This window comes from Natator depressus, chromosome 16 (genome assembly GCF_965152275.1).
Source record: "Natator depressus isolate rNatDep1 chromosome 16, rNatDep2.hap1, whole genome shotgun sequence".
NCBI lineage: Eukaryota > Metazoa > Chordata > Testudines > Cheloniidae > Natator > Natator depressus.
The window spans coordinates 13048151-13060720 of NC_134249.1; the positions used below are offsets into that span (position 1 = coordinate 13048151).

General features: G+C 45.0%; 1 protein-coding gene across 3 annotated transcripts in view; it reads left to right on the plus strand.

Annotated features, from left to right (window-relative positions):
- The first annotated feature begins 7331 nt into the window (after positions 1–7331).
- The window catches only part of EEIG1 (estrogen-induced osteoclastogenesis regulator 1), a 44615-nt gene continuing 39376 nt past the window's right edge, over positions 7332–12570 (plus strand). Inside the window, exons 1-2 of one of the 3 annotated variants that reach the window (XM_074974162.1) lie at positions 7332–7462; positions 8395–9084. In XM_074974162.1, the coding sequence (XP_074830263.1) occupies positions 8939–9084 (146 nt within the window). In that variant the 5' untranslated portion in view covers positions 7332–7462; positions 8395–8938. Of the gene's footprint in view, positions 7463–7884; positions 7901–8327; positions 9085–12570 lie in introns of those variants that run through there. The other 2 variants (XM_074974160.1, XM_074974163.1) reach the window with 2 other exon arrangements.

The window sequence follows — 12570 nt, forward strand, 5'->3', positions numbered from 1 at the left end:
CAAGCAAGGATGTTCTTCTCCAACAGGACACAGCAGATGTGAAAGAGTATCCTACAAATGTGATTTGAGGATCTATATCGTAAATCACCAAAGCTAGGAAACAATGCTATAGAGTAAACGCTACTGGGAATTCTGGTTTGTCAGTGGTATATAGCACACATTTCAAGTGTTGGAGGTTTAGGAGATAAACCTTGAAGTGGTCTCTGGTCCATCAGAGGCCATTCCAGATTGGCCAGGTTGCTTTACGTGTGCCAGTCTACCCCTGGAGCAAATATATAGTTTTAAAGGTGTTCAGCTGTCTGGTGATGTACACTCAGAATTCATTTCAATTCTTTCCTGCAGATGGCACCATATAACAGAATGGAGAAATTGCTGCAGCTGATAACATGGCCAGGCATTCCACTGAGATCTTAGTTCAGCCATGAGCAATCAATTATTAACATATATGTTTTAAACCCTACAGCTGGAAAGCCCTACAGTTGCACTGGCAGGGAGACATACCAGACTGATCTAAAAAGTCTCCCCAATCTCTATCTCCTATGATTCTATTTGCTCCTCTCACAATTCTCTCTCTCCCTTTTGAGGCTGACTGACAAGCTGAAAAGAAATGCAGCATAGCAGAGGGGGGGAAAAAAGCCCTGTGTCCAAACAAAAGACAGGTTGGCTGAGAATGCAAAACAACATACCCTTCCAGCAAAAACAGACAAAGAACTTGAACATTTGGAACTCCCTTTTTTGATGTGCTTGCTAATGAACAGTATTTCTAGTAAACAAGTTTACTACAGAATAAAAGGGACAGACAAGATATAAAGACAGATCAGTTATGCATTTACAAGCAAAGGGATGCAAATCAAAGTTTTTGATAAGCATAGCACATGATATGTCTGTATCTCCTGTATATCCGGTGTGCATGTAAGTTACTTTATAGGTTTGGTAGCTAGTAACTGGCAAAGTGATAAGAAAGGTTGAAAATGATCATGATTTGAATCTTTGTCTAATTTTTTTTCCCTGCAGTATATTTTTTAAAGCTTTACTGTCAAGCCTATTTTGGCCAAATTCATCTGTGATGTAACTGCACAAGAAGTGAGATCAAGGCTGAATTTGGCCTGTTGTGTTGAGCTAGGTATGAAAGTCTAAGTATTTCAGGCCCTTCCATTTTTGCATGACACTCTTGAAAATAACTGGCAGGAGACTGGTAAATAAATGATCAATTGCACTTTATGGCTGCCAATAAAACAAGTTCAGTAAAGGTTTCCCTCGCCTATAACCTCTGAGACACATGGCCACTTGAGTCCCAGTCCTGAAAGGTGATCCACACAGGCAGACCCCGTGCCTGTGCAGAACTTCATTAACATCAGTGAGACTCCATATGGGCATAAGGATCTGCCCACATGGATCAGGATCAGGATGTGGGTTAGGACAGGAAGGTCTGGGTTGCTTTCCCCTCTCAGGTAAATCTCTTTCTTCCCTGAGCTCCCTTTTAATAGACAAGGCTGTTGCCTTCTTCCTCACAGCAATGTCTGGTGATTAGCTTCTAAAGTTTTATTTTCTTAAACTCCATGTATTATAAGTGAGATGGCAAGGCTTAATGTTAACTGGGATACCAGGGGACTGCAGACCAGGTCTGAGGCAGGTCAGTTAAAGAAAGGCGGTAAATGAGAAAGAAGGTAAAGACAGGACCAAGGCTTAAGTAGTTAGGAGTTTAGCATTGTCTATCTCCACCTGGAGTATTTTTATATACATTTCTTGCTCTTTTCAGAGTACTTGTAACTGATGCTGTAAAGCACACATCTCAGCCATGAGGCACCCCTTCTCAGCATCCTAAAGGGACACAAAAAAGAGAAGACAACCACTAGAGAAGCAAAACAAGTACACAATCAACAAAAGAAGAGAGAAAAACTATACAACCGCATATTAAATCATCAAAAGAATAACAGTAATTAAAAACACAAGCTCCTTGCCCTCTCAGGCACCATCCAAAGGTGGCAGTGCTCTCCGTAACAGACAGTGGACATACAGACCCAGAGTTGATCTGATAGTGGCTGGAGGAAAGGTAGAGAAGAAGAGGAAGAGGGGATCTGGTGACTGCTATGATAGCATCAGCAGGTGAGTGTGATGGGTATAGCTCCTACCCCTTGCAGCACATGCACAGCTCCTTGTGCAAGATAGAACCATTTGCAGCACCCCTGGAACAAATAAAAATGTGAATAGGTGTAAATAGATGTTTTGTGCCATGGTTGTCATGCACCTGCTTGTGTGAGACTCCCAGGAGCAGTGCCAGGAACTGTAGGATGGATGCAAAACTCCACAACTAGTGTGAATGCCCCACACCATTGCAGTGTGCTATAAACATAAGACTGTATTTTATAAACAAGACAAAGGCTTCAGGCACGGCAGATGCAAGTTGGAATATGTCAGAAGGAGAAAACTAACTCCATTCTTTTCTGTTGATGTGCATCCCAGAAACAAAGGACGATTCCTATAAGCTACTTAACATACCAAAGACACTAAGGGAAGATATTGAGACCAGTAAATAAGAAAGGTCAGGCAGCTGGAGATTTGGGTTTGTCCATGGGCTCAGAGAAAGGAATCCACTGATTCCAGATTGTTATGCTCCCTTTTACCCATAACTAGTGTCCCAAGTCCCTTCAAACCAGGATCATACCACTCAGGCTTAGCTGCATTCCCAATGTGTAGCTTTTATGAACTTGGCTGGTAAGGTAAGCGTGAAATCAATTCATGGCCCTTTATTATCATAAATACTATTAACATACAGAGCTAATCAAAAATACAAGCAGATCAAAGAGGAGCTCACAGTCTGCTATTAAATTAAGCTGAGAAGATACAAGCTTAAAGTAACTCAGTAACACAGGATAATCCTACCTAATGAGGCTTGGCATACATTTTCCTTTGCACCCACTCCCAGTAGCTCTCCAACTTCTGAGCTCTATAAATGGGGTGCATCTCTCTGCAGCAACTTGACACTGAGGCGTCCTCTGCACTATGCTGTTGCAGCTTGCACTGGTGATGCAAGGTGCAACAATGCAGTGTATTCCCACTAGCCATCCTAGTGTGGGGTCACTACTGTCCCACACGGAGCTCTCTGCAAGCATTGCAGAAGCAGTGCAGGTACCTATCCCACAGTATCTGGTATGGCTACCTAAAGCAGGTGCATTGTAGGCATAATCAATATTTGGCAGCAGTATGAAGAATACATTTATACAGCATAATTAATTTAGTGGTAACAGTTATATTCTTTGTACGATAACATGGAAAACTCATTAAAACTATTATAACTGTAGTTATAAGCTGTACTGGAACAGGTCCATTACTATGCTTATATTGTAACAATGACTGTATATAATTTGGTTTCCAAGTCTTCAGTGTTTGGCTGAAAGTGTTTTCCAGAGGAGGAAACTATCTATTTTACAAGGCTTGGTGATATACTGATTGGAGACTCCCAGTCTAAGTAATAGGACTAAATGGATCCCCAAATGCTTTGCACACTTTACTGACCATATCTATCTATCTAATCTCATTTCACCCAGCCCAGCCCCCTTAAAATTTATCTCACCTCACTTTATCCTTGCTTTTTCACTATCTCCCTCAATCATTTTCCCTCTTCCCCCCCACCCCCAAAATATATTTCTGTCTCTTAAAATTATTTCCTACCTGTAATCATTGGTAGCCGTTACTTGGCAACTTCACAGCTACTTGTTCTGCTTGAATTCACTCTCCATTTCCTCACTTTTATATCCTGCTACCCAGTGCACTCTATTATACACCTCCATAATTATGAACACGTCCATTAGGTCACCTCCAAACTTCCGGTCTGACCAGAACAAGCTGATGTAACATATTCTTCAGAGCAATCATATTTTCCAAAAGGGATCAGAGCTAGATACTGTTCACTGGATTAGGTGTAACCAGGGTTCTGTACAAAACCAATCTAATTCCTCTGATATATAATCGTTTTTGAGGGAAAAAGAGGAGCTCAGGTTTTTAAAATGGATGGAGCCAGGCAATCAGGGACTTAAAAACTATGGGCCAGAGCCTGAGCAGCTGGGGATTCCTTCAGTGTGATGACATCAAGGAGTAGTGTGTAGAAATACCAAAGCCAGCTATACAAACCCCTCTACTCTGAATAAGGGGTAGAGGATCGTGTCCAAAACGTAGTATGCTCTATGGGGTGGTTAAAAACAAACAGAATTTCGGGCAGCCTGGAGGTTGCTCTATCTTGTGTGTTGGACCAAATCAAACTCTGGCTTTCCTCAGGCCTGGGAGGAGGAAAAGGTCACCTTTACCCCTGGCCCACCCTTTCTCGGGTCCTTAGCTGAACAAAGCATAGACAGACCTGAGGATCTGGTTCAGCTTAATCTCTGAGATCACTCCCTTAATTTATATGGGTTTACCCTACATATAAATTTGATCCAAAGTGAGCAGTTTTGACCTGCACCCTGAAAGTAATGTGCTGTCTGTGGAGTTGAGCATGGGGTGATCTAGCCATGCTGCTCCTGACTTCCGGGAAGGTGGGGAGCAGGATTTTGCACCTGCTTGAGTCTAAAGAGCTAAGGACTTGGAGATGCTATATGCTTTCATTATAATCCCTATGATATCTTCATGGAACTCACTAGTTAATTACGTCTTTACTCATCAGTACACCCTAAATCATGCTTCCCTAATTACTGGCCCTTTGAAGATTCTAATTTATCAAGACACAAATGTGCAGTAAAAATACAGAAATACCAACATGGAGAGTTTCAGAATAATAAAGAATCTGTGTCCCAAGAGTTTAATCCCAGTTTCATGACACTTCCTTTGTTAGAGAGACATATATCCCTGAGAATCCAACTACAGTTGTTATATTGCAGACTGTTCAGCAATTCTCTGGGCATTTTTCCAAGTTAATTTATTTTCAACGTCAGGCACATTATTCAATTAATTATAAAGCAAACATTGAGGTTTTCAAGAGATGTTTCTGACAAAGCTGTAGAGTAAATTTGCGTGAGAACAGCAGGGCTTAAAATCTCTGTAAATTTTAACATCCAGCCCTGTTGCTATAAACAAAGGAGATAAGTCCTTAGGGGAGTTATTGATGAGTGAATCACAATAGATATCCCTAGTGGCCTACTAAAGGGACGATTAATCCTTTCTCTAGCGATGGAAGTGGATACACCATACTTCTGACAGTGGATCTTACAGAAAGCATGCAAAAGGAGAGGTGACCTTGAAACACTTCCAAAATTCTACAAGGACCTCCACACCTTTCACAGCTTGGCAGATTTAAAATGTCCAGCAGATTTGACTCTTCACCATGGCATTTCTATTAAATCAAGGAATAGGAGGTGGAAAGAGTTAATATCCACCAACGCCTGGTTGCCCTTGTAAGCACAAGACATCAATTTACAGGGTATGGGATACAACCCCTTAATCTTAAAAAGGGTTCCCCCCTGCTCAGGGCTGTGCTGAAAAGTTAACCCCCTCCAACACGCTCACCTCATAGGCTCCTGCCAAGAGGCCGGGAGGAAAACAATTAATTCCTGACCCTGAATTTGACAATCAGTTTAACCCTGTGTGTGTGAGCAAGAATCAGCATGGCAAAGTGTTCACCCTAATCAATCCTGAAGGTATCACTGGGTCCAAGTACGTTTCCATGTGCTTTTTCTGTCACTGAAAAAATATTTCATACTGGAGGGGAAATAATTTAATAGTTCTTGGTATTGTCAGCATTAGTGATTAGAGGTAGTGATTCTAGATGTTTAATAGGAGCAATGGGAGACTGGCAATGGGAGCCAGGACTCCTGGGTTTTCATCCTGTCTTTGCCAGACTTGCTGTATGACACTGGGCAAGTCACCTCCCTTCTCTAGGCCTCAGTTTCTCTATTGCTGCAATGTGGGTAATAGTCCTGATTCTAGAAGGCCCTTAAGCACATCCCTAACATCAAGTCTATAAGTCCCAATGATGATTGTAAGCCCTTTGGGACCGGGACCATCTTTTTGTTCTGTTTGTACTGGTCCTAGCACAATTGGGACTTGGGCCATGACTGGACCGCCTAGGCACTACCACAATACAAACAGATAAATAAATAGTAATATAAATGATTTACATGCTTGCAGTTAGGAATGTGCTTAAGGACCTTCCTGAATCCAGGCCAATAGTAGTCAATGGGATCAGAGAGTTGTGTGAATTAAGGGCTCGGGGCAGATGTAGAGTGCTATGGAAGGGCTAAGTATAAGTGTTATTGTCATCACCAATAAGTTATCACAAGCCTCGTGATATTTGATGGTTTTCTTTAAAGACCTAGGCCCACGTCCTCTCAGGTATTTAGGTGAAATCAGTGGGAGTTAGGCACCATCTCCTGAAGTCATGTGACTAGGTGAGACTCTCAGCTTTCATTTAGAAATAAAAGTAACTTTCTAGCCTTTGTGGCTGCAGAGAAAAGCTAGAAAACATGACACGAATGCACCCCCCAAGTCTCCAACCCCAAAACGCAAACAAAGCCCCGCAAGTGTCTAATTGCTTTAAAAATCTTCAGAGTAACAGCCGTGTTAGTCTCTATTCGTAAAAAGAAAAAAGAAAAGGAGTACTTGTGGCACCTTAGAGACTAACCAGTTTATTTGAGCATGAGCTTTCGCATCCGATGAAGTGAGCTGTAGCTCACGAAAGCTCATGCTCAAATAAACTGGTTAGTCTCTAAGGTGCCACAAGTACTCCTTTTCTTTTTTCTTTTTAAAAATCTTGTGCTTCCTAAGCCCATCACGCGATTTTGGGGGCAGCCTGCCTGATGATTACTGAAGGCATGGTGGTGCTGCCGTGTCCGTTTCCTGCATGGTCCTGTCCCCCTCAGTTTCCCTGACTTGCTCTCCATTTTAGATCTTTTTATTCCCCATCTAACTTTTCTCCCCCTCTTCTCCTGATTCCAGCCCCCTCTCTTCTACCCTTTATCTGCCAGTCAGATTTCCCTCTACCTTTCTTCCCCTCTTCCTCTTTTTCTCTCCCCACCCCCTTCTTCTTCTTCTTCTTCTTCTTCTTCCCCCTCCCCCTCTCTTGTCTGTCTCCTCTTCCCCCCCTCCCCTTTCTCTTTCACCTGAATCAAGAAGAAAGGGGATGGTTTTTAAGAAGATTGACAGTTACCTCCTCCAATCACTAAGCCCCTAGGCTCTTTCCTTCCTCCCCCTAACCGTGCTGTAGCAGCCAATCCGAATCCAGGGCTAGGAGTCCGTCCCTTTGCCTCGGCCCAATCCGATGGCGCCGCTCTCCTCCCCGGCCCCCCCCCAGCCCCCGTGGGAAGGAAGCGGGGGGGGAATGTTGTCTGGGCTTTCGTATTCTCGAAGCTTGGCGGGCCCGCGGGGGCCTGCCACTCTCTACGCCGTTGGCGTGGCGGGCGCACTTGGCGTAGGCGCGCTAGCCGGGGTTGCGGTGCAGGCGGGCGGCGGCGGCTCTGCGGGGCGCGGGCAGAAGGTGAGAGCGGGGCCGGTGGCGGGTCCCGTGGCCGCGCCGTCCACCTGCCGCGGGGCGGGGAGGGCGCTTCGCTCACGGTGCAGAGGCGCGGCCGGCCGAGCAGAACCGGGCCGGGAGCCCGAACCGGGCCGTGGCGGGCGGGGGCCGCGGCAGGATCCGGGCTGCTCCCGCCGCGGTGGCCCCTGGCGAGGCCGCCGTGGGCGGCGGGGACCGGGCTGGGCTGGTTGCGCGGGGAGGCGGAGGCGGGCAGAGACCGGACTCGGCTCATCGCATGTATCAGAGAAGCCCAGCCCCAGCGTGGCCCGGGGTCAGACCCCCTCGTGTAGACAAGGCGCTTGCAGCCGGCTCCCCTTGCAGCCGTGTTCAGTCCCTGGGCTTTCGGCGGGTTGAAGTGGGCACCGTGGTGAAAATGGGTCCGGCCGCATGAAGTTGGCTGACGTGAGGACTCGCTCTGGTGCCCCTGACCTGGGGCGGGGGGGGGGACGCTTTATTATTCGCGCTAGTTGGAAAAAACGGAGAAGAAAAATTGCAAGTTTCGGGTGTGTGTGTGTGTGTGTGGAGAGGGTCAAAATACTGAAACTTCCCGAAGAGCTCTGACTTACCCCCCCCCCCCCCCCCCCGCATTTCACCAATATTTCTTCCCGGTTTTTCACCAGATCAGCTGTTAGACTTGCCTTCCTTTGTACAGTGCTTTGAGATTTATAGATAAAAATCGTTCTAGAACAGATGAGTATTAAACACTTCTTCCAAAATAGAGAGCAACCCAGGGGCAGAAAAGGGGGAAAGGGATCTCTGAAGTGGGCTAACTGGATTCCTCCTCCTTAGATTGCAGTGAGGTTGAACAGAATCTTATCCACCTAAACAGGTTTCAGAGGAGGAGCCCAGGACTGGCTGGGACTAATTTACTCGTTTCCCTCCCTACTTGACATTAGAGACCTGTTGGAGCAGTAGCAACAGACAGCAGAGACGTGTGTAAAGTAGTCGCACAAGGGGAGGAGACTGAAACCGAGAAGCCTTGAATGTGCAGTCTGCAGACCTAGGATTTCTTCAGACAGACTAGTTCAAGATGACTTCCTATCAGAGGTGGTTTCTGAAGGGGGCCTGATGGACACAGAGCACCACAGCCTCTAAACAGGAGAACTGCAGGCAGGGGAGCTCCTGCTGGTCTGGAGCTTGAATTTTTCCCCTCCTTTTCCTCCTTGGAGATGTTCCAGAGGTTTACTCTGTCCTCTTCCTCCTCACCTGAAGCCTGCCAGGGCAATGATCCCACAGCCAGATCCGACCACCAAAGAGAGAAGAGGATTGTGCATTTAAAGCTGGGCCGTCATTGCAATTGAACTGAAATTTACGCTCTCCTTCTTCCACTCCTGAAATAGCTGCCTGTTCCTCTGTTTATCTGTGTGCATTTTGAGAAGCTCCTTTCTGACTCTGATTTTGTTGTTCTGCGTTCCTGGACTTTTCTCACTGAGCCTGCCCATGGCTTTCCTGATGAAGAAAAAGAAGTTTAAATTTCAGACCAGTTTCACCCTGGAGGAGCTGACTGCTGTTCCGTTTGTGAATGGTGTTCTGTTCTGCAAAATCAGGCTGCTGGATGGAGGGGACTTTGCTAGTTTGTCTTCCAGGTAAGAGGCTCTGTGTAATTCTCTCTTCTCACCACCCTCATACTTCTCCTTTCTTGGTTAAACTGTGTTGGACTGAGTTGTTTAGTATGTTGCTAACACTTGCCTGCCTCTTCCACGTGATTTTAATAATTCTGGTGCGTGCCATTTCTCTTCTCCCATCGGGACATAGCCTTGAGTCTGGTCTTTGTTGACTAGCTCTATGTGTGTGGCCTCTGACCAGAACAGAATTGAATTCTTCAGCTATTTGGAGGTGACATTTCTGAAAGATACTGGGGTCTGATGATAACTTTGGATTACAAGTCTCCCCCCACCCTCCCAAAAAAGAGAGAGAGCTCGCACACACTTCATATGAAAGAAATAACCAAACAGTACTTTTGCCTAATGAGAAACTTAACTCGGTAGAAAATTGCATCTAAACTGATCGCGTGAACCCTGCTCAACTTTTCTCTCGCCGTTTGCTTCTGAATTACTGTCCTTGGTAAGGGTTGAAATAGCTTGCTTTGCATTGCAAATTGCCATGCAAAGGAAAACGGCTGCCTGGAAGTTAATGTTGTTAGTTTTAAAACCATGGTTTATCTTCTCGAATGAGTGCTGTTGAACCTCCTGTTTGCTGTAACCTTTTTAGTGGAGCGAAACACTGCAGCAATAATGTAATCTGTAACATTTGGACCACTTCTGTAGAATTCTTTTATAAGGCCCTTTTCCCATTGTGGGTTGGTTTGGATTCTCTCTGCCTGCTTGGGGGGTCTTTGTCCCCACTCTCACTACAAACTGCTAATCAAAATCTGTTTTGTTGCCAACTATGCACATTGATTATCACCTCCTGCTATGCAAACACAAATTCCAAAGCAGCCCTGGACTTGCTGTCTTACTGCCTCAGTATGGTTAGGACAGCTTTCAGTTGTTTTCAGAATCTGTTTTTGTATTAACCCAAGAGTAACTAATCTTATTTAAAGGTAACTGTTAGTGCCGCTTGGTCTCCAAAGGCTCTTATGGCACTGTATACTGGGAACGGTGGGAGCTGTTCCATTCTAGGAGAGAGGGTTTTTACTGGCCAACTGTAATCCTTTTCTGCCTTGCAAATATGTATATGTGTGTTTGAGCAACCCTGCAGCAGAGCACCAAGGCCTGATTTTGCAGAAGTGCTGAGCACCCTAACTCCAGTTGAAGGTCATGGGAGCTGCTGCACCTCTGGAAAAGCACACCCTAAGTGAGTTCCTCCCAGGAAAAAGTCTATCAAAATAACTCTTCCTTGCAATTTTCTCCCCTGTTAGATCCCTGGGTTTGGTAGAAGTAGCTTATCGCAGGAATTTTAGCTGTATGTGAGCTCAGGAAGGAATTAACCCCTTTACTTCCTAGATCAGCTCATTCATTAGGAAACTATTCCAGGTGAACTTGGTCTCCCAGACTGGGTTTCAAGCTTCTTCCTGTTGTCTTAGAAAGCAGGTTGCAGGAGTGCAGGTTTGGTGCTACTGCCAGCCTTGTGGGTTGGCATTTTGGGTGGTTTTTTAAGCTGTTTGAGGTTCAGGAGTTTTCTCAGCACGTTCAGGTGCCTGCAGAGAAATCATCTGTAATTTAAACCAAATGCGTACGTTACTGTGACTCTGCTTGATTGCTAATAAATGAGCAAAAGGGGAAGCTGGATGTTGGGTTTGCCTTCTTTCCGCTAGCCTGTCTTTGGTCTAACTGAAAGCATGTGGGAAACCTGTTCCTATTAGAAAAGTTTCTAGGCTCAGTGGTATTAATTCATTTGACCTCTTCCAAGACTTAGTCTCTTACAGTCTCTCTAATGGTAAGAAATGGTGATGTACTGAGGATCCCCAGACTTGCCTTTACTTAGTTTACTGCCTTTTCCATTTACTGTGACCCTTCTAAAATTCTAAAGATTTGGGGAAAGACTGGGGGAATTAAGAGATTCTATCCATGTTGAATTGGAAGTTTGTATGTGACTAAGAATTTAGCTAGAGTCTGTGATTGTTTTTTTTGGCACCAGAACATTTCCAAAAGAGACTGGAATCCAAGGTGCTTGCTGGGGCAAACCATCTGGTGTAACGGAGATTCTTGCTGTGTTGATTATGGTGTGGTACGCACCCACGTACAGTTTCTCAATGCTGACTGTCATTGGTAATAGAATGTCAGGTACTCCCTTCTACAGAAATTTTTCATGATTGGGCAAGTAGAACAGCTGCCACTGCTCTCAAACCATGACTTTTCCAAAAGGAGAGAGGTGGAAACAACATCTGGGTAAGGAAGCCTGTGTACCATAGGGAAGACTTATAATGGATTTTAAAATTGGTTTAGCTGAACCAATTTTAAAACCTGTAAGGAAATTTCCCAGATTAGGCCAACCTTTGATGTAGAAGGAGCCCTCTTGGGGTTTCAGTGGAAGAATTCCTTCTTTTGGAACCTGACCTGCAGAAGAGACCTCTCTCCTGGTATTTGACATGGACTTTTAGTTAAGAAACCCATGGACACAAGGGTGAGAGTTCAGGGAGGAAGCATATATGATCAGTCACTCAGTAGCATTAACTGGGTCAGATTGATATGACCAAGCAGTTTAATTACCCAAACTGTGAGTAAAGGAGAAGTTAGGAAGCTTTATTCCCATATCCCAGCAGGATATCTTTGTTCCAAGTTTGTTCAACCTGAACTGCATATACATGTTACTGTTCCATACAGTAGAGTTGGATGGAGGCCTCTCCAGGTTGTGGGGCATGCAGATTCCAGTCAGAGAATGTTAACGCCCTGAGGCTAGAACCCCCTCCTTTAACTGAAACTGTAGCCAGTAGCTCCACTGGCTGAGGCAGAAACAAACCAGCCTATCTAAGAGGGGAAACTGTCCAAAATGCATTATGACTTAACGCGTTTAGGAATTCAGAATATCCTGGAAAAGCTCCAAGTCCCGTGAGCGCTTCCAGCTGGTTTGGAGTTCTCATTTTCAGAAGTGTGCCCTCTTAAGCACACGAGCTGGCTTGGCGGTCCACATTAGGCCTTGGTGATCTTACAGTATGAACTTGCAAGCTGTAAATTCCTTTTCACATTTCCCCCTGTAATCAAGTCCTCTCCTAATACAGCCTGGAAGAGTCCTGTGAGGATAAGACTTATCTTATCAATGTCCATTTACAGTGTACTGGCAGAATGACCAGCTATTGTTCTGTGTTGGTTGAGTGCTGTTTAGTTGGAGTACAGAACCTGGTATTCATGAAAGCACTGTTTTTTAGAGCCAGGCGTAGGGCAAACAGGTGCTCTGCAAGTTTTCCCACATAGCTCTACCAATATGCCTCTCAGGTATATACTTCTAATCAAGGTATTTAAAAATCGCCTATCACCATTATATCAGACTGCCTCCCAAGTATTCAAAATAGAAATAAAGAGCAGGGCACCAACATGATGTATTCATGGCCACTGATCTTTCTAAGCAGATCAGCTGCTGCATTCCCCTCCCCCAGCTTTTCCAGGGTGTGTACCTTCCATCTTCAGTGTTGC